This window comes from Nicotiana tabacum, chromosome 10 (assembly GCF_000715075.1).
Source record: "Nicotiana tabacum cultivar K326 chromosome 10, ASM71507v2, whole genome shotgun sequence".
NCBI classification, from domain to species: domain Eukaryota; kingdom Viridiplantae; phylum Streptophyta; class Magnoliopsida; order Solanales; family Solanaceae; genus Nicotiana; species Nicotiana tabacum.
The window spans coordinates 164,206,001-164,232,988 of record NC_134089.1 but is presented as its reverse complement, the minus strand read 5'-3'; the positions used below and the strand labels follow the sequence as shown (position 1 = coordinate 164,232,988).

The following is a 26,988-nucleotide window of genomic DNA, read 5'->3' as shown; positions in this document are numbered from 1 at the left end:
AACCAAAAAATTCCACTGTTCATGCTTCTTCTTCCTCTGTTTGAAGAAGCAAGAAAACACGACTGTGAATACAAAAAACGCAGCCCAACTCCCCGTTGCCTTCCTCACCAGCGAACACCTCCGTTCGACGCCATAACCACCAACCAAACGACACCATAACCACCAGCTGACCCCTCCCCGTCACCTCCACGCCATAACCACCATAACCAACACCCAAACCCACCATTCCTCATGTCCAAAACCCTCGACGCCGCCCAAACACCACCTCCGTCACCTTCCCCAGCTGACCCTTCGTCGTCAAACCCTACACCAAACAGACCCTCCCCGACACCCCTACAGTCGCAACCCTCCGACGCCGGAACTCCAGCTCAACCTCACGTCCAAACCCACCTGCTCGTCGACCTCCTGCTTCATCCTCCTCGCAGCTTCAACCTACTCCACCTACGTCCGCAACCTCCCAGCTCCACCGCGTCGACCCTACTGCCCAAAACCACCAAGAACAATCATCCCTCCTCCTCCTAAGCTTCCCACCACCAAAACCACCATCGCACCCCAGCAACACCCAAACCAACCAGTCCAAAAACCCTCACCCCAAACCACTGTCACGTCCAGGCTCCATCCATCGCCACCACCTCACGTCTAACACCACGTCAAACACCTCTGCCCCCTCGACCCCTTCCGCTTCATCTCTTCGCACCAATCTGCTGCGTCGAGAAAAATCAGTAGAAGCGAGCATGGTAGGTTGTTAGCACTTTCGGGCCGAGTTTTTAGTTTTCTGTGAGGTCATTTTGTTCGTCGAGGTCCGGCACGTCGAGGTTGGTCGTTGAGTTCGCTGTAGAGGTTTGATCCAGGGCTTTATGCGTTTCTGCTTGTTCAGGTTAGTAAACCTCAATGTATTAGATAAAGAAACGTTATTTTAAATGTTCGAAGATGTAATATAGAAATTGGTATGATAATTTTCTGCTTATGTTTCACCGTATGCATTTTGGTTCATCTTTGTGTTATGTTATTCTTGTTTACTTGATGTCATTTGATTTAGTTGTATTAGGAGGTCTAGGACACAGTTTGACGTTGATTCGTTTTTCCCTTCGTTTTCTTAGTTTATTTGGACAAAATTAGTATTAGTACCTGTTGTTACTACGTCCGAAACACTCATTCACTAGACTCATTTTATTAAATTTTGACAAGTTATGAGATTTTAGTTGTAAAGAAGCTGTAAGGTTTAGTATTGTTAAAGGCGTAAAAATGGCATCCTTTTGAAAAAAAATATTAAAAAAAATAAGAAATAAATAATAATAATAAAAAACGAGGCAAGCTTCGCCAAAAAATAAAAAAAATATATACAGATTGCGGAACCCTCACAAAATATATGCGTTAAATACTTAGATTCCGGGACGGGCCATTTAGCAAATTTCACGGCCCTACCCAATATAATAATGCGCTAGTTGCTTTAGGCGCGCCTTTAATAATGTTATCTCCCTAAACTCGGGTGCACATTTATGTGACCCAAATCCAAATCTCAACGAAATCGAAATGTGTCTCTAATCACGGGTACATTGACTGTGACGTGGTATGAGATGCATTTCCATGACGTTGCAAATTCCTTTTTTTTAAATAATGAATGAGACGAGCCTCGCCAAATAAAAATGCAAATTGCGGGGCCCTCAATAATTAGTCATAATAAATACTTAGAATTTGGGATGGACCGTTTAGTGAATTTCACTGTCTTCCCTAAAGATAATAACGCGATAGTCTCTTTAGGCGCGCGTTTAATAATTTACTTTCTTAAACATGGGTGTGCATTTCATGCGACCCAAATCCAAATCCCAAAACATCAAATAAAATGTGTTCCGGATTATGGGTGCATTTCATGTGACGCAGTCCAAAGACATGTTTTAAATGATGTTCACATTCTTTTAAAATAATAATTATAAAAGCGGTAAAAAGTTAAAATTTGCACATAAGTTCATATTTGTATAAAATCAGATAATCAAGCCGAATATAACAGTTGAGCGACCGTGCTAGAACCACGGAACTCGGGAATGCCTAACACCTTCTCCCGGGTTAACAGAATTCCTTATCCAGATTTCTGGTACGCAGACTGTAATATGGAGTCATTCTTTTCCTCGATTCGGGATCAAAATTGGTGACTTGGGACACCCTAAATCTCCCAAGTGGCGACTCTGAAATAAATAAACCAATCCCGTTTCGATTGTCCTTTAATTGGAAAAAACTCCCCTGCCCCCGCGGGTGCGGAAAAAGGAGGTGTGACAACATGTATTTCGGATTAATCGGCCCATTATATCCAACCGATCAACTTTCAGTTGCCATACTTTGTTGCCCCAGGATTTCCATAACCTGATTTCTTCACCAAAACCTTGACCTAGTTCGGCCTGCGATGCCCTGAAGGGTTTTCACCAACAAGCCTCTCTCATTTGTCCATCCCTCAACTCACTTTCACCTTACGGTGCCCGTGGGGGTTTTCACCAATAAGACTCTCTCATTTTTAATTTCTCTCAGCTCTCGTCCCCTTATGGTGCCCGTGAGGGTTTTCGCCAATAAGACTCTCTCATTTTCAATATTTTCTGCTTGGACCAGAGTGTTGTCTTTGATACGAATCACCTCCATTTGCTTGACTTGGCATCTCTCGAAGACTGATCGGAAGGTCTTTCTTTGGACCGTAACATGGGCTTTTGGATAGGGTTAGAAAGAAAGGATATCAAAGGCTCAAAACAATTTGAATGCGCTTAAAATTACAACTTTCGGAATCAGATTTCTGACAACAACCACAACTGCTGCCCCAGTTTCTTTGCTTGGGGACTTTTGGATTTTATTTTGATGGGACCGAACCGTGAGGCTGCCTACGTATCTTTAAAGGAATCAAGTCGAACGTAGTTCATGTTATAGAAATTACTTTGTTGTTGTGATTTTCTCTTTTCTCTTTCTTCTCTTTTTTTTTTGCTTTCTTTTTCTCTTTTTTTCTCTTTTCATTCTTTCCTTTCTCTTTTCTCTTTTCTTTCTCTTTTTCTCTTCTTCCTTTACTTATCTTTCACGCTTATGTTTCTGATGTTTGCTACTGATTCCGAAAGAGGGGTATGAAAGAAAATAATTAAGGCTCAAAGGGGGTAACAAAGAATAAAGTGTTTAGATAAAAGAACAAAATGCCTTCGTCATTCCACATCTTCAAAAATATGCCAAGTACAAACAAATATAAATTAACCAAAGAAAGTCATACATAGTATCTCTTGATCGCATCGGAATTGATGGCCATCTCTACACACTTACCTTCTATATCCGTTAAATACAAAGCGGCATTTGACAACACTCTAGTTACGATGAATGGCCCCTGCCAATTTGGGGCGAACTTGCCTTTTGCTTCGGCCTGATGAGGAAGAATACATTTCAATACTAATTGACCCACTTCAAACTTCCGTGGACGAACCTTCTTGTTGTATGCTCTTACCATTCTCTGTTAATACAACTGGCCATGATAAACTGCTGCCAATCTTTTCTCGTCGATTAAACTCAATTGTTCCAAGCGAGTTTTGACCCATTCATCGTCATCAATTTCCGCCTCCGCGACAATTCGAAGGGATGGGATTTCCACTTCTGCGGGTATCACTACTTCGGGGCCATACACCAACAAATAAGGAGTCGCCCCTACTGAAGTACGGATAGTAGTGCGATAACCCAGCAATGCAAAAGGTAATTTCTCATGCCATTGCCTAGAACCTTCCACCATTTTCCGAAGTACCTTCTTTATGTTTTTGTTGGCCGCCTCAACTGCTCCGTTTGCCTTAGGGCGGTACGGGGTAGAATTGCGATGTGTGATCTTGAACTGCTGACATACCTCTTTCATCAGATGACTATTGAGATTAGCCCCATTGTCTGTAATGATCACCTTTGGTATCCCAAACCGGAAAATGATATTTGAGCGCATAAAATCAATCACCGCCTTCTTGGTTACAGACTTGAATGTTTTAGCCTCTACCCACTTGGTGAAATAGTCTATGGCCACCAGAATAAACCTGTGCCCATTGGACACTGTTGGCTCGATTGGTCCATTGACATCCATGCCCCAAGCAACAAAGGGCCATGGTGCAGACATTGTATGTAATTCAGATGGTGGAGAATGAATCAAATCTCCGTGCACCTGACATTGATGACACTTGCGCACAAAACTGATAAAATCTCGCTCCATGGTGAGCCAATAATAACCTGCTCGAAGGATCTTCTTTGCTAGAACATACCCACTCATGTGCGGTCCACAAACTCCAGAATGTACTTCGGTCATAATAGCTGTAGCCTGCCTAGCATCTATGCATCTCAGCAGCCCAAGGTCTGGAGTCCTTTTGTACAAAACCCCTCCGCAGAAGAAATAACTGCTTGCCAACCGCCTGATTATTCTCTTTTGATCACCTGTGGCTTGTACTGGATACACCCTCATCCTGATGTATTCCTTGATATCGTGAAACCAAGGCTCCCCATCGAGCTCTTCTTCCACCACATTACAATAAGCATGCTGATCGTGGACCTGAATCTGCAAAGGATCCATATAAGCCTTATCGGGATGGTACAACATTGACGCCAGAGTGGCCAAAGCATCAGCGACTTCATTGTGAATCCTTGGAATATGCCTGAACTCTATTGATTGGAAACGTTGACAAAGATCCTGCAAGCACTGTCGGTACGGTATGAGTTTTAAATCTCGTGTTTCCTATTCTCCCTGAATCTGGTGCACTAGAAGGTCCGAGTCACCCAAGACCAAGACTTCCTGGACACCCATGTCTATGGCTAACCTCAAACCCAGAATACATGCCTCATACTCAGCCATGTTGTTAGTACAATAGAAATGAAGCTGAACCGTAACAGGGTAGTGATGCCCTGTTTCAGAAATAAGTACCGCTCCTATCCCAATGCCTTTCATGTTAGCAGCCCCATCAAAGAAAAGTTTCCATCCTGGCTTTTCAACCTGTTCCAACTCATCAATGTGCATTACCTCTTCATCAGGGAAATAAGTCTTCAAAGGTTCGTATTCTTCATCCACAGGATTCTCAGTCAAATGGTCGGCCAATGCTTGTGCTTTCATCGCAGTCCGAGTCACGTAAACAATGTCGAATTCTGTGAGCAAAATCTGCAACTTTGCGAGCCTTCCCGTGGGCATAGGCTTCTGGAAGATATACTTCAATAGATCCAAGCGAGAGATGAGGTAAGTAGTATAAGATGACAAATAATGTTTCAGCTTCTGGGCTACCCAAGTTAGGGTGCAACACGTCCTCTCAAGATGAGTGTACTTAACCTCGTAAGACGTGAACTTCTTGCTGAGATAATATATGGCCTGCTCCTTCCTGCTAGTGATGTCATGCTGACCCAACACACAACCAAATGAATTGTCCAAGACCGTCAAATACAGAATCAAAGGTCTCTCTGGTTCTGGCGGGACCAACACAAGTGGGTTTGACAAGTACCCATTTATCTTATCAAATGCTTCCTGACATTCATCTGTCCACTTGACCACAATATCTTTCTTTAACAATTTGAAGATAGGCTCACAAGTTGTCGTGAGCTGAGCGATGAACCTGCTGATGTAATTCAATCTCTCCAACAGACTCATCACCTTAGTCTTGTTCTTTGGGGTGGCAATTCCTGAATAGCTTTGATCTTTGACGAGTCTAATTCAATACCTCAGCGGTTGACTATGAATCCCAACAGCTTTCCAGACGGAACACCGAACGCGCATTTTGTAGGATTGAGCTTGAGATTGTACCTGCGAAGCCTTTGGAAGAACTTTCTCAGATCTCTGACATGGTCAGACTGCTTTCTAGACTTTACAGTCACATCATCCACATAAACCTCGATCTCCATGTGTATCATGTCGTGGAATATGGTCGTCATTGCCCTCATGTAGGTTGCCCCAACATTTTTCAAACCAAATGGCATGACCCGATAGCAGTACGTTCCCCAGGGCATGATGAATGCCCTCTTTTCTGCGTCCTCCTTATCCATTAAGATTTGGTGGTAGCCCGCATAACAATCCACAAAAGAACCAATCTCATGTTTGGCACAATTATCGATCAATATATGGATGTTTGGCAATGGGAAGTTATCCTTGGGACTTGTCTTGTTGAGATCTCAATAATCAACACACACCCTGGTCTTACCATCCTTCTTTGGCACAGGCACAACATTGGTTAACCAGGTGGGATACCGGATGACTCGAATGACCTTGGCCTCAAACTATTTGGTGACCTCTTCCTTAATCTTCACACTCATATCAGTTTTAAATTTCCTCAGCTTCTGCTTGACAGGGGAGAATGCCGGGTCAGTGGGCAATTTGTGAACCACCAAGTCAGTGCTTAGACCCGGCATGTCGTCATAGGACCATGCAAAAACATCTTTATACTTGAGCAGTGCTTTAATTATCTCCTCTCTGAGTTGTGGTTCAAGATGGATACTTATTTTAGTTTCCCGGACATTATCTTGGTCCCCTAAATTGATTGCTTCTGTATCACTCAGGTTAGGCTTGGGGTTTTCTTCAAAATGGCTTAATTCTTTACTAATCTCTTCAAAGGCTTCATCCTCGTCATATTCCGATTCATCATCACACTCTATTTCTTGAATTACTATTTCAGAATTAAATTGGCTTTTAAGACTGGGCCGGAGATTCCTCATGCATGTCATATCATTGAAGCCAGCATAAAAAGAACTGTACAAAGAAGAAAAGAAAATAAAAATAAAACTATTAGGAAGGAAGAAAAAAGGAAATTGTATTTCATTGAAATTAAAGATAACAAAGTTTATACATCCAAACGGACGAAACATAGAATCTGGATTACAACCCTAGAATAATCCAGATAAACTGAAAGAAAATCAAAGCAAACTACCAAAACTCCCTCCGAGTAGGAAGAGGAGTGGCTTCCTAATTGTTAATCTTTGCACTAGGCCCCACAAATTGCACCTCCGCTTTACTCGAACCCTCTCCAGCTTCCAACACGTTCACATCGGCGAATAACCTCTTGAACTTCTCAATCAGATCTCCATCCATATCAACCATTGAATTGGGAACCGTCGTTATTGGGCGCTTTCTGGTACCAGGCCTGACAAATGATCTGAAAAGATGCGAGACTAGTTTTGGTAGGGCCCATGCCCTCTGTTTCGTTTTTCTGGCTTTTCTTACATCTGCGACTGTGGGCTTGAATCCCAAACCAAATGTATTCAAGTTTTTAGGAAGAGAAACCGGTTGTACGATACCTTGTAGAGATACACCCAAACTCTTGCCCGGTATAAAACCGTTTTTCAACATTTCAACGGCTACTATGACTGATGCAGCAGCTACCCTTGGAGTTGGCATGCACTTCCCTTCTGGAATTTTCTCTACTGATACCGTGTCAAAAACTTGATAAACTCATGGCCCTTTGTCGTCTTCAAACTCTATAAACGGAACAATGGAATCACTGGGAACACACAAATTATCTTCGCCATGCACAACAATTTCCTGTCTATCCCACTCAAACTTGACCATTTGATGCAGAGTAGATGGGACCGCTTGGAAGCATGAATCCAGGGTCGACCTAATAGCAGATTGTAAGAAACAGCCACATCGAGCACCTAAAATTCCATAGTAAATTCAACTGGCCCTATTGTAAGCTCAAGCACTATGTCCCCAACTGAATCTTTCCCTCTACCGTCGAATCCTCGAACGCATATACTGTTCTTGTGAATTCTTTAATCATCCACCTTCAACTTGTTCAGAGTGGAGAGGGGGCAAATGTTCGCGCTGGAACCATTGTCAACCAGTACCTGAGTAACCATGGAATCTTCGCATTTCACCGTCAGATAGAGGGCTCTATTGTGCTCAGTACCCTCCACGAGCAACTCATCATTAGAAAAAGTAACTCTGTTCACTTCAAATATCTTGTTAGCTATCTTTTCCAAGTGGTTTACTGAGATCTTGTTAGGAACGTGGGCCTCATTCAGGATCTTCATCAAAGCCCGACGGTGCTCGTCTGAATGGATCAATAATGACAATAATGAAATCTGAGCTGACGTCTTCCTCAACTGCTCCACAATGGAATAATCGTGCACCTTCATTTTTCTCAAGAACTCCTCTGCTTCTTCCTCAGTCACAACTTTCTTCACCAATACTGGGTTATCTTTGGAGCTTTTAGCTTTTCTCAACTCTTCGGGGGCAAAGCATCTCCCTGATCGAGTCAAACCATGGATCTCACATACTTCTTCTTTAACTTCTTTCCCCTTGTAAGTCACCGTCACTCGTTCATAATTCCACAGGACTACCCTGTTGTTGACTATTGGTAACTGAGTTACCGGCTTGATAATGACAGGATCTGTGTGAGCACCCCCCACAATTACTACAGGCTTGTTCGCCACTCCTGGCACAACCACTTTTGCTCTTTCAGGTTTACCCGCAACGTCACTTGAGGAACCCTTCTTGACCACCTCAGATGGTTGACTATTTACCTTATTCAACTTGATAGTAGACTTCTCAGTTGTCGACCTTTCGAATGGCCTGGCTTCGCTGGACCGAATCATCATGATAATTTGCGAAGGCTTCTTAGGCTCCCCTTCCGTATGCACTATCTCAATCATATTCGTCTCTTGATGAGATGGCAATGAGTTCTGGTTGATATTAGGTGCCTCCGGAGCCTGGACCTATATCCGATGAGTGTCAATGAGATCTTGAATAGCTATTTTCAATTTCTAGCACTTCTCTGTGTCATGCCCCAGAGCACCAGAACAATATTCGCAACTCACAGAGTGATCAAGATTCCTCGGGGGAGGATTTGGCAATTTTGGCTCGATCGGACTCAGCATACCCAATTGTCTTGACCTGTGGAACAAACTGGTATATGATTCTCCCAATGGAGTCAAAGTCTTTTTCTTCTTCTGTAACCTCTCATTCTTGGTGGCCTGATTGGGCCTGAAACCTGTTCCAGGGGGATTTTGATAGGCTCTCGGGGGTGGATAAGTATTTTGCGAGGCTGGGTAGGGATTATGTGGAATTGGCGCATGCCATTGCACGTGGGCAGGAGGTTGAGGGTATGTTTGTGCATAATGGACAGAAAAATGGGGATCTGGTGGTGGGTAATAGTATTGCGGTGGGCTATATAGAGTGTAGGGGTAAGTTTGGTGATAGGGTCGAGGCTGGTTATAGTAACGTGAAGGCCCCCTAGATTCGACCCAAGCTCCTGACTCAACTGTCGCAACGTCCTCTTTCTTCTTTTTCCCAAGTACACCTCCAGTACCGTTTTGAATGGCCTGGGTGGTGGCTTTGATTGCTGAATAACTCATGATCTTGTTGGACTTGAGTCCCTCCTCAACCATGCCTCCCATTTTTACAACCTCATTAAAGGACTTGCCCACTGCTGACACCAAGTGACCAAAATAAGTGGGCTCCAAAGCCTGTAAGAAATAATCAACCATCTCACTTTATTTTATCGGAGGGTCAACCCTCGCTGCTTGCTCCCTCCAACGGAATCCATATTCCCTGAAACTCTCACCTGTCTTTTTCTCAATCTTCGTCAATGACAGACGGTCTGGGATAATTTCAAGATTGTACTGAAAATGACAGGCGAAGGCTTGGGCCAAATCGTCCTATGTGTACCACCTATTGTGATCTTGTCTGGTATACCATTCCAATGCCGATCCACTCAGACTTTGGCTGAAATATGCCATCAATAATTCATCTCTTCCGCCTGCCCCCCTCATCTTGCTACAAAATCCTCTTAAGTGTGCTACTGGGTCACCATGCCCGTCGTACAGATCAAACTTGGGCATTTTGAACCCTGCTGGTAATTGAACATCTGGGAACAGACATAAATTCCTATAGGCCACACTTACTTAACCTCCCAGCCCTCTCATATCTCTGAGCGATTGTTCTAAGCTTTTGACCTTTCTGATCATCTCCTCATGCTCAGGATTTTTGGGTGGCTTTTCGGTCTCCGTCGGGAGATCAAGATGAGGGGTGTAAGAATATCTTTCCGGAACTTTGAAGGTGGGTTTAGGGGGATAATACTGGTTGTCGTGAGTTTGGAACAGAGGTTCATTGGAAGATTAGTGTAATACAACAGGTGGAGGTGCCACAAAAACGGGAGTGACTGGTGGAGGAGGATATGTGACTTGTTTGGGTGGTGGAACTTGGGAAGTATGGGAAGTGGTGCCATAGCATTGTTGGTAGAGGGGAAAGGCTGGAGATGAGTTCGCAGTGGGAGACTCCTGAGGTTGGGCCGATGGTGGGATATAAACTGGGTTGGCGGGATAAACCAGTGGTGGATGACCCTTTGCCCAGGCCTGATACATTTCAGCCATTTGCTATTTTAACTTATACATCTCTTACTTCATCGCATTAACATCCAATTCTTCCATCTCTTTTGACGGATCAACAATACTTGTTTCTGGTTCTTGGTTGGTCATGTTCAACTTGTCTTTTGATCGGGTGTTGTAGGAGTGAGTTGCCAGAATGCCAATCAACTAACCACCTGCCTGGACTCAATATATCAACAACCTTGTTAGTGATTAGGGCTTTAACAAATTGGTAACCGCACATTTGGGGAATGAATGCACCTAAGCAGTTAACCGTTTCTATTATGCATTTGATTGGATGCTTGCGTCATCCCGGCTTTTCCTTATTTCCACTTGCAACTTCTTTTCCCCCTTTTTCTCTCTTTTCATTCTGGCCTTTGCTTTTTCTTTGTTTTTTATATCCTCTCATTTCTCTCTTATTTTGCTATTGCTTCTTTCTCTTGGTTTTCTTATTTTTCTCTCTTTTCTTTTTCTTTTCTCTCTTGTTTTTCCTCTTTCTTCTCTCTTTTTTTCTTTTGGTTATGGTCGAATCCTATGGAGATTGCCTACGTATCATGACCCTGCATGAATCAGACCGAGTGTAGTTCTGGGAGAGATAAATGTAAGATAAATAACAAAATATTTTGGGATTTTCAATTTTTATAAAAAGCAAACGCTTTGATTACAAAGACTCAAAACTAACAGACTCAAAAGAAACTAACAAACTCTGATGAAAGAACGAGATACAGACTCCAAAATAAGCTATCATACTTCAACAAAAGAAAATACAGACTCGAAAATAAATGACAGACTTCGGAAGAAAGAAAATACAGACTCAAGTGAAAATCACGAATACATCAGTGCCTCCCACACTGCACTAGGAACACCAACCGGTCTTGCAGCGGGCCTACTTGCCATGTCATCTTGGAGCCGATAGAGTTCTTCCATTATCTGCCGGACAAAGATCATTACAGTGGCGAAAAACATGGACCTTGTCATGTCCTTACACGCACTGCACTTCATGGTAATGTAGTCAGCAATCCTTCGAACTCTCTCTCTTATGATACCCTTTTTTTGCAATAGACGACCAATCTGACAGGATCTAGCCTCTAAGACCTGAGTGGCAATGTGGTTTTGTTCTTGCAAGTGCCACAAGTCCTCTTCCAATCGTGACATTAAGGCGTAACAGTGTTGTCTTTCAGCCTTAAAATTTTTGGCTTGTTTATCCATTTCACCCTCGAGGTTGCCAATTGCCTTTTTCCCAACCTATGACCCCTCTTTCATATCTATCTTTCATCTGTTGAACGAAAGCTGCACGCTTTTCGGCACTTTTAGCCAACCTTGTTTGTGTTTTTGCTAGTTCAGACTCAGCTTTCTGCAGGTCATCTTTATAGTCACGTACCTTTTGAGTAAGGTTAAAAATGAGCCTTTCATCTTTCCTACTTCAGCTTGGATTCTCGGTTTCAATTTTCAACTGTCGAACCTGGGCTCTAAGAGCTTCATTTTCTCGCACCAACCTTCTCCTCTCTCCCTCGGCCTCTTGTGCCTGTAAATCATTGTTGAAGGTGACTTTTCTCAACTCTTCTCGTAGATCGTGGATGGTGTCCTTATATTCCTTTTCCTTCTCCCCCCAGGCTAACCTCTCCTGAATTTTATCATCAAAGGCTTGAACATGAGGCCTTTTGGCGAGCCTCTCGGGCTCTGGCTCGTTAGTTACACAAGACATTTTCTCAAACCAAGCAGCATAGTTTGGATCTACTTCCCCCTTGGCGATGTCTGGTACCTGGGTGCCATTCTTTAGGTACAGGCAGCTATTCTAATCCTGTTGAACTACAGCCTCGGTCAATGTAGCTTCTAGATGTAACTCTATGACCTGGGTGCTTAGATCTTCATCTTCGGGCACAATCTGATACCTTCCCAATTGCCTCAAGACCCTCTGCAGTGCATATGGCTGAATACTCCTTACACCCATTAACCTTAAGTAGCCCTTGCTAGCAGTTATATATATGGTTTCTGTCCTCGGGAGCCATCCTATAGTCCATTCGACCTGCCTTGCGTTAAGAGCTTTCAAGTGGGAGACCCATGCTTCAAACCCTTCTGGTGCGTTGTAATCCTTTACCCTCTCCTCGTAGCTAGTGATGAAGTTACTCGGGCTGGAACCATAACTCATGAATCTGGGATGATGGCGAAGGTGCTCGATCAACCATATTTGTAGAAGGATGGTGCAACCTTCAAAGAATTGAGCCCCTGCTTTGCACAAAGTCAATGCTCGATAAATATCCGCCAGCACCAACGGAGCAAGTGTATGATCTTCCTTGGTAGTGAGGATTTGTGCAACTCTAGCCATATGAATATCTACCGTCCCTTTCTCATTTGGAAAACCATGATCCCCAAGAATGCCACAATAAATGCGAACCGACGATGAATTTGCCAAAGGCCCTTATCTTGTTTGTTGCTCAGACCCTTTTCATGTGTTTCAAATCCAGCAGAGTGTCCGAACCTGAAGTACAAGAAATGGAAAGCACAACACCCGTTGCTCACATGGTCTTTATTCGTCTGTTTACTAATATTCAGGAGGTCAAAGAACTTGTGCACCGACTGAGTCCTGGGAAATATAAGTTGTTGCTTCCTCAAATCCCGTCCAAACTCAATGTACCCGGCCATTTCCTCCAAAGTAGGGGTGATCTCAGAGTCCGAGAAACGAAAGACATTGTGGACAGGATCCCAGAAATTTACCAAAGCCTTGATCACATCTTCCCGTGGTTTGATCTCAAAAATGTTTATAAGAGCACCCAATTGCTCTTTCACCCATTTCTGACCATCTTCATCTAGATCATTCCACCACATACGCAAGTGTAACTGAGCCTGTTCCCTGACCACTTCTGGTGGATCCTGGATGGTATTCATTTGTTCCTGTGGAAAGTTAAGGTTAGGGTTGACTCTAGTGGACTTTTTTGTAAATAGGTTTCCGAAGAAAAAAAAAATACAAATAAAAGGACCATGATTTCTTCCTCTATATGCCAATTTTAGCCAAATGACTGTTTTTGCAAATATAGCCCCTTCCCAATTTCACATGAATTTTGAGGCAGGGGAGGATTATTTTATGACACTTCACAAACTTGTCCGTTCTTTCACGAAAATAGCCTTTCGACAACTAAAAAATACTCTAAGTCTATCTCGACAAGGACGACTTAAGACATTGCCGAAGCTGGATCGGCTTATTTTGACCAAAATCCAGACTGTATTCACTTGACTACTGACTCTCTTTTTCTTGTTTTTTTTTCAAAAATAAGGCCGAACCTTATGTAGGTTGCCTACTTATCCCACATCCGGTGAGAATCAGACCTGTGTAGTTCGGTCAGTTTTGACACGTTTGGAAGAACACAGTGTTTGACTATTTTGAAATAACTTTTTTTTTTCTGAAAAATTTTGGCAGCGCTTCGGGACGTTTTTCAAATACCGGGGTTTTCTTTAGAACCGAGCTTTATTTCCTCCCCTACATCACTCTTCGCTTTTCTTTTTGCTTTATTTTCCCTAGCCGGTCAGCATGTAAGCCAAAACAAATAAATGTTCACATAGCACATAGAATGCCTCAGGATGGCCTGTTATTTCGGGAACACCTGTCCTAGACGGACTCAACCCCTGTGTTGAGTCCCCTAAGTCAAATGCACATGATGCAAACAAACGTTCCTATTAGGGATCCGGCATGAAGCTGTGTTTTTCTAGGTTTAACTCCTGGGGTTTTGGTCTAGACTTGAGGTACCCGAGCAGACAACTGGGGCCGAAGAGGGGGCGACGTACCGGGAGCACTGAAGTCTACCCGGCCTTGTCGCTTGCCCAGCCTCATTCTATTTGGTATAATTTCTACAGAAAAAGCGGTCCACGCGAACATGTGAACCATTTTCAGAAGACTCAGAGGGGTGACGTAAGAAGAAAGTTATATACAATTCAAACAATATAAAAGCAGTAAACAGATAGCATTTAGCACAAAAGGTTCATAGAACACAGTAATATTACCAATAAATGGAGCCAAGTAAAAATCGTATTAACAAGCTCGAATTCTTGAACCGTGAACCAGAAGTTCTAAGTTCCTTTCCCCAACAGAGTCGCCAGAGCTGTCACACCTCCTTTTTACTTACACCCCGAGAAGGAGCATAAGGGAGTTTTTCCAACTTAAAGTGACAATCGAAACGAGATTAATTTGCATTAAAAATCAGAGTCGCCACTTGGGATAATTTATGGTGTCTCAAGTCACCGGTTTTAAATCCCGAATCGAGGAAGGTTGACTCTATTTACGGTCTGCGAACACAGAAATCCGAGTAAGGAATTTTGTTAACCCGGGAGAAGGTGTTGGGCATTCCCGAGTTCCGTCGTTCTAGCACGGTTGCTTTGATCATACTTGGCTTGAACAAATTGCCTAATTACTCATTTTAGAACCTATGTGCTTTCACCTCTTAACCGCTTTTAAATTAAGAAAATTATCTTGAAACGGGTCACGCGTACGTGTACCCATTTGCTTGGCGCGTCAAAAATAATGTCACGCGAACGTGTCCACAATTAATAATGCTTTATCATTATTAAAAAAAAGTTTGGTCGAAGTTGCGCGAACGCATACTCCGATTTTGTTTTTAGGAATCTGAGTCATGTCACGCGAACATGTCCATAACCGTGATAATAATTTTTTAAAAAAAGCACCTAAAACCGTTTCTAAGGTCTATTTCTTCCAGGGCCATGATTTGTGATCCATTGTCTTTCAGAATATCTTCAGGTGCAGTATTATTTATCCAAAATGTTGCAGTTACTCAGTTCGTTTTAATTACATGATACAATAAAACATAAAAATATTTTTTTTAACATAATAATTCGACAAAACATAACTCACACAGTGAAATCTCAAATCCATAGGAGAAATAGAAACAAGGAAATGCAAAAGGAAGTGCATTATGGAGTCAGCTTCACAAATCTGATATTGAAATCATTGGCACTCAATGTATTGATATGGAAATAATCTCATATTAGTGTGTTAGATCCATTTCTATAGTAGTTTCCAAAGCCACTGTACAATTCTATACTCTCCTTCGAGCTAACAACACATTTCAAAACTCTAAATCACACTCCCAATATCACGATGATTAACAAGTCTAAGATAGATCACAACACGAATTTGTGCAATGCATCTCGTGCTACAGTTCTTCAGAACTCAAAAGAAACCAGAATTTCAATCAAACACCTTAAACATACCCATTTCAGCTCCCAGTTTCATGACAATTGCTATTCGTATGAACACAGTTTAATGAAAGCATTTTAATTTCAATCTTGGCACACAAAACATGACTTAGTGCGAGCTTGGTCAAAATGACCCTAACACTTCTAGCAGACTGCTCATTTGAGAACTAAGGGGAATCAGGAAAGACAAACTCTTAATGGATTCAACTATTCAATTTCAGACTCGGCTCACCAACACTAAAACATTGATAACAAGATTCAAAAGGATCTAGGCTAAAATTGAGAGGAAATGAATTTAAAGGAGTCCAGATTTCCACCTAGCATATGTGATTTGAACAGAGACCAAATGAACCATTGATTTACTGGAAAGGCACTTCAAAAATCAGAGAACTTCGTGGAAGGAAACTGGTGAACCAAACCAAACACCAAACTAATGCAACCAAATAAACGAATACACAACCATGAACTAGACGATTCACATTTCAACGAAATATATGAACACCATATTTAGAATGGACTAACAAAATTGGTGTCTCAGTATTTCAAACTCGCATCCACAACTTTAAGAAGTTATATATATTTATTACAATCAAGCGACAAGTTTCGATCGCAGCTCCTGAACTTAAATCACACGAGCTTCACTGTCGATGCAACTTTTTAGAAAAGAAATGAAGACTTTTTCTAGTCTAGATGCCAATAATACACTACTACAAGTAAACTAAAATAATGCTAAAAGAAGGCAATCAAGCATCAACTCGCATTCTTCCCGACAATCTCCTAGGGACAGATTTTTGCAGAAAGAAAATCAACTCCAAACAGGCCTAAGAAAAGAGAAAGAGACTGAACCTAATTGCACGAAGCTTTGATTGATTTCAACACCTAGATCACTTTCAATATTCCAATACGTTAAAATGAGAGCAAAACTGCCTCTGATCGATCACAAACATCAGATTCATGGCTAGTGTTTTCACAGTAAACCTTAGCGCAGAACTTCAACCATCAGATTTAGGCCATATACGACTTAAACCAACCATTTAATCCTTTGACCCAGCAAAACAAAAATATAGAACATCACTAAGGCAAAATCAGAATCTATAGCGTTCTTGTTGAAAACAGAACTTTGGCCATTCGAGGTTCAAACGTGTATTCATTCAAAATCAGAAATGGCAAGCCAACACAAGAGAAGTTCATTACCCTATAAACGGACTATGGGTACAATTTTCAAAGATATAACATTCTTAATACACTCGATACAAAAGATCGAAGTTTCATACCTTGCGAGTAACACAACAAAATGAAAAGAAAATGAATCTCTGTTTTCCGGGAATGAAAGCACCACAGAGTTAAGAGAGAACAACTATAGCTCAATGAACAACAACAGATTCACGCCTCTCGACGAATTCCATTGTTCGTCCAAAAAACAGAATCGAAGTGAAAAAGACTCTATTATTTCGAGATGCTAAATGAAGCTGACATCCATTGAAATCATGAAACCTCCATAATATATATATTTTTCTGTTCTCATATATGAAAAAGAAAAAGAACAATGGAAAAAACGGAGGAAACTTTTAGCACTAATTTTTCCTCACGTTTTCGGAAGAAATTTCTCCAAAATCCTCTTTGAAGAAACTTTTTTCCAGTCCCTCTCCCCAAAAAAAATCTCCTTTCAAAATCGGATCCGATCCCTTATAAAACGAACCCCTGATGAATGTGGGGCTCGGATTGAACAAAATCAATCCAATGCCTCACACTTATCCAACGAATCGTCTCTAGGACCTTCCAATCGCGTGCCTTATCTCAAAATCGAGCGAGTGAAAGGAAGGAGAATCTTCGGTGTCAGAAACCGTTAGAAATGGTGATGAGGAGAGAAGGAGGAACGCGTGGGTTAAGGATTTGGGATTCACTCGCCCGAATTTGGACTGGATTTGGGGTTTGGTTCAAGTGTCTTCTTGGAGAAGAAGAACACTACGCGCTGATAGGGTGTTAAAGATTAAGGTTCTGGGTCTTTTTTTGTGTTATAATTGGAGTGGTTCGGGTCAACAGGCGGGTTTGGGGCGTGGGTCTGGGCATAATTGGGCTGGGGTGAGGGAATTCACATTGGGCTTGGACAAATTAAAACAAGACAACACAACTTTCTAACTTTTCAATTCCCTTTTTTTTTTAAACAATTCTTTTTTTTTTCAAAGTTAAATTAAAATCTAAATTAAATCCTAGAACCTAATTAACCTGAAAAACACTAATTAAACCTAAATAAAAATTATCACAATTAATTAAAAAATAAATTAGAAGAAGATTACTCAAAATCAAAGTTAAAATTAAAGAGTGCAAATTAAATTATTTTTGTGATTTTTCAACTCTTGTAAAATAACTAATTTACTACTTAATTCAAAAATAAAAAGTTAAATCCTAAATGCAAATGCGACATAATTTTGTATTTTTCATTAATTAAATAAAATAAACATGCATAGACAAATGCAAACAATTGACAGAAAATGCAACAAAAATCCAAAAAATTGCAAACAATGAAAAAAAATTTATTTTATTTTGAATTTGTGGGAGTAATTCATATAGAGCAAAAATCACATGCTCACATAGATAAGTTCGAAATAACACCACTTAAGGCCAAGGGCCTTCGCCAAAGAAGAAGAGTGCGACCTCGATCGAACGACGACGGGTTAACATTTTGATAAGCTCGAAATAACACCCTTTAAGGCCAAGGGCCTTCGCCAAAGAAGAAGAGTTCGACCTTGATCGAACGAAGACAGGTTAACATTTCGATATGTTCGAAATAACACCCTCTAAGGCCAAGGGCCATCGCCAAAGAAGAAGAGTTCAACCTTGATCGAATGACGACGGGTTAACATTTCGATAAGTTCGAAATAACACCCTTTAAGGTCAAGGGCCTTCGCCAAAGAAGAAGAGTTTGACCTTGATCGAACAACAACGGGTTAACATTTTGATAAGTTCGAAATAACACCCTCTAAGGCTAAGGGCCTTCGCCAAAGAAGAAGAGTTCGACCTCGATCGAACGACGACGGGTTAACATTTCGATAAGCTCAAAATAACACTCTTTAAGGACTAGGGCCTTCGCCAAAGAAGAAGAGTTCGAACTGATCGAACGACGACGGGTTAACATTTTGATAAGCTCGAAATAACACCCTTTAAGGCCAAGGGCCTTCGCCAAAGAAGAAGAGTTCGACCTTGATCGAACGAAGACAGGTTAACATTTCGATATGTTCGAAATAACACCGTCTAAGGCCAAGGGCCTTCGCCAAAGAAGAAGAGTTCGACCTTGATCCAACGACGACAAGTTAACATTTCGATAAGTTTGAAATAACACCCTCTAAGGCCAAGGGCCTTCGCCAAAGAAGAAGAGTTCGACCTTGATCGAACGACTACAGGTTAACATTTCAATAAGCTCGAAATAACACCCTTTAAGGCCAAGGGCCTTCGACAAAGAAGAAGAGTTCGACCTCGATCGAACGACGACATGTTAACATTTTGATAAGCTCGAAATAACACACTCTAAGGCAAAGGGCCTTCGCCAAAGAAGAAGAGTTCGACCTTGATTGAACGAAGACATGTTAACATTTCGATAATTTCAAAATAACACCCTCTAAGACCAAGGGCCTTCGCCAAAGAAGAAGAGTTCGACCATGATCAAACGACGACAGGTTAACATTTCGATAAGTTCGAAATAACACCCTCTAAGGCCAAAGGCCTTCACCAAAGAAGAAGAGTTCGACCTTGATCGAATGACGACAGGTTAACATTTCGATTAGTTCGAAATAACACCCTCTAAGGACAAGGGCCTTCGCCAAAGAAGAAGAGTTCGACCTTGATCGAACGACGACGGGTTAACATTTTGATATGTTCGAAATAACACCCTTTAAGGCCAAGGGCCTTCGCCAAAAAAGAAGAGTTGGACCTCGATTGAACGACGACGGGTTAACATTTAGATAAGCTCGAAATAACACCCTTTAAGGCCAACGACCTTCGCCAAAGAAGAAGAGTTCGACCTCGATCGAACGACGATGGGTTAACATTTCGATGAGTTTGAAATATCACCCTTTAAGGCCAAGGGCCTTCGCCAAAGAAGAAGAGTTCGGCCTCGATCGAATGACGATGGCTTAACATTTCGATAAGCTCGAAATAATACCCTTTAAGGCCAAGGGCCTTTGCCAAAGAAGAAGAGTTCGACCTCGATCGAATGTCAATGGGTTAACATTTCGATAAGATCAAAATTACACTCTTTAAGGCCAAGGGCCTTCGCCAAAGAGGAAGAGTTCGACCTCGATCGAACGATGACGTGTTAACATTTCGATAAGTTCGAAATAAAACCCTTTAAGGCCAAGGGCCTTCGCAAAAAAAAAAGAGTTCGACTTTGATCGAACGACGACGGGTTAACATTTCGATAAGCTTGCAATAACACCTCTACGTCTAAGAGCCATCGCCAAAAAAGAGGAGGTCGAACCCCTACGGCCAAGGGCCTTCTCCAAAGAAAAAGTGTTCGACCTTGATTGAACGACAACGGGTTAACATTTTGATAAGTTCTAAATAACACCCTTTAAGGCCAAAGGCCTTCGCTAAAAAGAAGTGTTCGACCTTGATCGAACGATGACGTGTTAACATTTCGATAAGCTCGAAATAACACCCTTTCGGCCAAGGTCCATCGCCAAAAAGAAGAATTCGGCCTCGTCCAAATCAACATTCGGCCTCGTCCAAATCAACTTTTAGCCTCGACCTAATCAACATTCGGCCTCGCCCGAATCAACCTTCGACCTCGACCGAATCAACATCCAACCTCGTCTGAATCAACATTCGACCCTGTACAGCCAAGGGCCATTGCCAAAAAGAAGAATTCGACCTTGTCAGAATCAACATTCGGCCTTGTCCGAATCAACCTTCGGCCTCGACTGAATCAACACTCGTCCTCGTCCGAATCAACACGCGTCCTCGTCCGAATCAACATTCGGCCTCGACCGAATCAACACTCGGCCTTATCCGAATCAACATTCGGCCTCGTCCGAATCAACCTTTGGCCTCGTCCGAATTCACATTCGGCGACCTCGCCCGAATTCACATTCGGCGACCTACCCGAATCATCATTTGGCGACCTCGCCCGAATTCACATTCGGCGACCTTGCCGGAATTTACATTCGGCGACCTCGTCCGAATTTTCATTCGTTGACAGAATTCTTATTCGGCCTACTCGCCTATCCAGATCCGAGGATGCGAATGGCCTTCTCCGATGCTGCCATCTTTGCCGAAGCCACCATCCCGGCCTCGACGGCCTTCCCCAGCTCTACCGTCTTCTCGATCGACTCATCACTCAAGTCATTGGCCCCGATCGAATTCTGATAAAGTTCAGCCCGCGGGGATACCACTTTGACCTAAAGATAGGCACCCTCAGGCGCGATCCACACTAGTCGACCTCCGCATCCGAATTTCTCGAACTACGATTAATGAAGTCTGCTCACCAAGCTTGACCAAGAGACGACCTTAATAAGCGGAAGGACTAGCTGTATGGGTCAAAATTTGATCAGAGAAATTCGGCACGCGGAGAAATAAGGCCGAGTTCGGACAGACATAAGGCCGAGGTCGGACAGGCCTAGGTCGGACAGTCATCAATAAGGCCGAGGTCGAACAGTCATCAATAGCCGAGGTCGGACAGCGATGAAATAGCTGGTTTGCTCTGGAATCCTCAAAGGGAATATTCTATTGAATATTCCCTCTAATTGTACTTTTTTAGGATTTTCTATGGATACCCCTTATAAATAGGAACGGAGGACTCCCCACAGGGGGCTCTCTCTCTCTCTCTCCCTCTTTCTAGAAAATATGTAAACACATCTCTCCAAAGAGTTGAGAGGATCTGTGATCCCATACCTTCATCAGATCCAAAAAGGGTCTTATGTTTCTTGTATTTGTCTATCATTCATATTTATTAAATGAAGGAAGATCCATCTCACTCAAGATCGGTGAATCTTTTCCTTTATTCACATTTTATTGCCACTTAATGTTACTTAATGCATCTTTCTTTATGCTATTAAATCAAACCATAATCGGCGTCAACAATTAAATTCGGCTATTTTTTTTAATTCGTATTATTCATCTCGGATCTAGAGTTAATTATCTTTAACTAGGATTAACCCCTTCATCTTCTTTGATTGATTTGTTCAAAAAGGTTGTAATATCTTTTGAGTCAAACAAAAAATATGATTTTTGTTTTCAATTACTTCCCCGTATACATAATTAGTATTCTATAAATTTAAACTATAAAGTACTTGTAGTTTTTCCACGATCATCTAAAAGTACATGTAATTAGTGTTAAAAACATTAAAAGCTATACTCATTTAATTTGAAGTTCGAATTGGTTATACTCTCAAGTTATGTTACATGCATAAATTATCCACCTAAGGAAAATAAAAAATATATAGATAAGCTAAAAAGACAAAATAGTAAAAGCAAACGGGCGGACGCATGAAATATAAGGAAAAAAAAGTGATAGCTGAACAATTGAGTAGCGAAAACACAGGTGTAACCATAGGTTAAAGGGAGAAAACGAATGCAACCAAAAATGATGAGTACATAAGCAAAGAAGAGTCAGTTTGTAAGTATTATTTATGATATTATGGAAATTCATATGATCTTTTATTCAGAATCATTACTCATTTTAATGAACTCTGAAAAATCCATGAAACTCTTCAACAAAAGAAAAATAGAACCTTCCATCTTCTAGCCCAAAACTTATTCCCCTTCCAATTAAACTTCTCTTCTTTTTTTTTTTCGGAAGAGAAACAAAGCAACAAAAATTAGCTAGAAATCAAGCGAGGAAGTGAAATCTCAACAAAATTTCCCTCAATAATATGTAAAGATGTCTTATTCTAATCTCAACAACATCTTCCGCAATTAGCTAGAAATCAAACGAGGGAATGAAAGGCACAAGCGCATACCATTCCAATTAAGCTTTTGTATGGTCATATTATTCTTCATACCAGCTTTTGACCATCCCATTCTGGTAAGTAAATATCAAATTTAATCTGTTATTGTTATGTTTTCTCATTTAATTTATCTAATTTCTCTTTGCATCATTAATTTGATTAAATTGTCTTTCATGTGCATGCATGCATGTAGTTTCTGTTATTAGGGGCAGATGAGAGCTTAATATAGGGGCAAAAAAAAGATATATATATATATATTTCACACCCATTGTCATGAATATGCTTGTTGTCTTAAAATCTTGGATTTACCTCAGTACTAGATCTGTTATTATGCGTATAACTTTTCTGCTTGTTTTGAAGCTATATTGTTCGAATTTTTCGAAAATGTCATCGTATGTTTGTCAGATCCTGTAAAAGTAGTGTATTTTTGGAGGATTCGACAGCATGGAGAGTCCGCGCAACAAAAGTTTTGTGTGAATTGATCTGGTAGTGTATTTTTGGAGGATTCGACAGCATGGAGAGTCCGCGCAACAAAAGTTTTGTGTGAATTGATCTGGTTGGATCATTTGTTAATTTCATTACCATTTCTCTTCAGTATCACTGCATGAATATTGGATCGAATCACAAAGAAGATATGCAATGATCTGTTTTTAATTTTTTGTTCTTGATTTAGGGTGTCTATGAAATCTGATAATTTACCCAAATTATGAAATTCTTAGACTTCAATTCTGATCTGAGGCCATGACTCTTGATAAAAAGGTGTGGAGGTCGAGCATTGGGGTTGTAGGTTAGAGGGTAGTCGAGTGTTTTTCCTCTTTGTGCCGGCTAGTCTGATAGTGTTTTATCTTGGATTGCTAGTGGTTTATGTTGTGCTTCACATTTTTTGCATAGTACATATCTGTGTTATTGCCCTTCCATTTATTTGCTGTCTCTCGCTATGCTGATATTATTTTTCCGGTTTTTGTTATTATTACAGATTTTTAATTTTATCTCCGAGCCGAGAGTCTCCTGGAACAACCTCTCTATCCCCTCCAGGGTAGGGGTAAGGTCTGCGTACACTCTATTCTCCCCAGACTCCACTAATGAGATTCGACTGGGTTGTTATTGTTGTTGTTGTTGTTGTTAGACTTAAATTTGGATTAATCAAATCTGTACTCATAAAAGTAGCATTTAACCAAAATGCCAAAAATGTTCATTGTACATGTGAGAATTTGATATACCTGAAAAAGAAAACCATCTAATTTACTAATCTTGGCTTATATTGCTTGCTTCTATCTTTTGAGCCGAAAGAGTAATAATAGGGTGTCTTAAATAACAACTAAATCAAGAAGAAAGAAACGCAATTACCTTCATGTCACCGCCATTATTTGTTTATTTCTTATGATATTACGCTAATATTATAATATGTTCATGTCTTCGCATGTATGTATCCAAAATGTTAAAGTATTTGCTAAGTAGTAGTAGTATTTTATTTGCTAAAATGATTATATTAGCTGCTGATCATGTGATTGGAAAATGCTTCTTCTTCTAGTAAGGTCATACGCGTTGTGGATTTCACATGGATTCAATCACTAAAATAATACAGCTAAGTATACCATAATTTAATGTGTCTTAGCACAATGGATCTGTCTCTATTCTTCCCTTGTTAAGTAGGATATCAAAAAACCATTAACATATCAGGTTATTGCTATTTAAGCTATCTAATTTCCTTATTAGAGCTTTTCTCATTATTTTCAAGAAAGTGAGGAGGAAACTTATATACCAATTGTATACAGTGAATATGCAGAGAGGAACAAGATCTGATTAGTCAAATTCTCCGATAGAGAATCGAAGGTTTTGTCAATCCAAATTTGGTAATATTCTTCTCATTATCATCATCAATCTTGTTGTGATAATTAAGCAAAGGAAAAATGGATGATCAGGGAGCTGGAAACAAAGTGACAGGTATTAGACAGATTGTGAGACTCAAAGAGTTATTGCATAAATGGCAAAATGTGACACTTAGTCCCAAAGCAAACAACAACCAAAACCATTGCACTCATGGCCATTTTCAATCATCTAACAATAGTAATGGAAATATTTATGGAGGCATATCACCAGCTATAATGAAGAGGTTAAAGAGTTCAAATGTATGCTGCGATTCAGACGACGAGAGTTGCCAGAGTCCAGAGCCACCACATGGTGTTCCTAAAGGTTATTTAGCTGTTTATGTTGGGCCTGAACTTAGAAGATTTATAATTCCTACAAGTTATCTTAGTGATCCTTTGTTCAAAGTGTTGTTGGAAAAAGTTGAAGAAGAGTTTGGATTTGATCATACTGGTGGACTTACTATTCCTTGTGAGATTGAGACTTTTAAGTACTTACTTCAGTGTATGGAAAATCATCAAAGAGATCATGGTTCTGATCATCAACATGATTCTGGTTAGTCTTGTTCCTACTCCTTCTGATTTTCTTTTTACATGAATTGGATCATTAGTTGATTATTGTGACAGAGGCATATCGATCCAGGATTTAAACTTGATAGGTTCTTAGTGCCGGATTCATTGTACTTTGGAAATTTTAGTGTTTTTTCGCATATATATATATATATATATATATATATGTTCTGTATATGTTATGTGTTGAGAGTTATGTTGCTCGAACTCTTCAAAAAGGCCGCTGGGCGCACGTCGGATCCTCCAAAGTAGTGTATTTTTGGAGGATGTGATGCGGATGCATTGAAAGTACTGAGTTCAATTGAACCTATAGAACATTGGCTCCATTCGCCTTTGGATACAATATAGAACAAGAACTTGCTGTATATCATTTTGAAATTTTTCTTGACTAGTCTCTTGTGTGATTAATTTCATCTTATTTAATAAAGAAACCATTTGATTGTTTTGGATGCAGCTGGCTCTTCATTGCAAATTGAGGGGTGATTTAGCGATGGTTGAAACTTTAGGGATGATTTTTTCTTTCTTTTTCCTTGTTCTGGTGTTAAGCTAAGAATGTCTCCTTGTAATGCATATTTGACATAATTCTTTTTTATTTTTACCTTCTATCTTTATATTCAAAGTTGATGAAAAAAGGAAAAAAAAAAAAAGGTACTCTAGTTAGTTAGAATTTTAACAGGTTAATTGGCAAGAGACAGTAAAAACCTTTGACCATTTGTTGGTAATAATAGCCTACAATATCTTAGTGGTTATTGACTGAACTGGCCAATTGTTGCATTTTTAGGCAAAATAGCCAAGTGTATTTTATTTCTCCTGTCCATGCAATTGATATAAGTTGAAGGTTTGATTTTGTCTCTATTTATTTACCTTCTCCATTTGCCGCGAAGCTATATTTTAACAGGTTATAATAAGTTTATACATAATATATACCGACCTATTGTTATACGTCATCTTTAACTTCTGGTGCAAAAAAATTACATGTTGTTAGTACACAAAATTTAAACTCTATCAAATTGTTGTTACTCATGAAGGGGAGCATTGGAGTAATGGTTCAGTTGTCTCCATATGACCAATAAATTACGGGTTCGGGCCATGAAATCGGCCATTAACGCTTGCATTAAGGTAGACTGCGCCTACCGGGGGCGACACCATTTTATTACGAAAAATTATATTGTTTATACAAGTAAAATATTGATTTTAGATGTATATAATATACATTGAACACCCTTTGTTGGAGTTTTTTTTATTTACTCTTTCAAGTCTGAACACCCTTACGAAAATTTCTGGTTTCACCACAGCTTCCTATACCTCACCCCTTTGGCATGCGGCCTTTCATCGAACCCTGCGTAAACTCGTGATTTTAGATGTATATACACTTTTTTTTAAAAAAAAAAAAATTGGTTTTATTACTGAAGGGTAGATTTGAAATATCTGCAAGAGAATATAACCTTTGGTAACATGCTTATGTTTCCAAGGTCATGAGCATGATATCTTTGTAGAAGATTTAACATAATATTTAAACTGATGAAGTACGTACTGTTGTTTTAATTCTTCCGTTTGATAATGATAAATTAACGTGTTACAACTAAGCAATTTACTTGCATTATTAGAGGTAAGACATGGCAACAGTTGTAATGATATTGCGAGTACTATTTATGTATTTTAATTAATTGTTAAATCTCTTATCCTTTGGCTAAATCTTTTTTCCCAATCTGTATGGCGCAGAGGAATTCAATTAGAGATGATGTTCATGTTCTGTGCATAGAGGGTATAAGAAAGCATATACACAATCGCGTTATTTATAAGATGGTTATTTCATATAAATTTGTATTATAGGCAATATAATATACACAATCGCGTTATTTATAAGATAGACAAGATGAATAGAATTAAAATAATATCAAGTCTTGTTCATTCGGTAAAACTTATAATAATTGAACAACATAGGTAATTTTTGTACATTTGGCAAAACTGATGATAATTTATAAGATAGGTAAGATGAAGATACTAAAGTTACGCCATGCCTAGCAAAATTTTATATTCTTCCAAATGTAGAGCGCTATGGTTATTTTTGCAAAACTTCCTTACAC

The 26,988-nt window shown here is 40.3% G+C and overlaps 1 protein-coding gene across 4 annotated transcripts; it reads left to right on the top strand.

Annotated features, from left to right (window-relative positions):
* On the top strand, window positions 1-25,752 carry LOC107787255 (uncharacterized). 4 transcript variants are annotated; one of them, XM_075223498.1, is made up of 4 exons: window positions 1-877; window positions 23,443-23,508; window positions 24,242-24,887; window positions 25,356-25,752. In XM_075223498.1, exons 3-4 carry the CDS (start codon window positions 24,377-24,379, stop codon window positions 25,382-25,384), a joined length of 540 nt encoding a protein of 179 aa, XP_075079599.1. In that variant the 5' UTR covers window positions 1-877; window positions 23,443-23,508; window positions 24,242-24,376; the 3' UTR covers window positions 25,385-25,752. The 4 variants fall into 4 exon arrangements, with proteins under 4 accessions (XP_075079599.1, XP_075079600.1, XP_016464285.1 ...); XM_075223499.1 differs by having other exon boundaries at window positions 23,443-23,513; XM_016608799.2 differs by lacking the exon at window positions 1-877 and adding an exon at window positions 22,015-22,543.
* The last annotated feature ends 1,236 nt before the right edge of the window (window positions 25,753-26,988 follow it).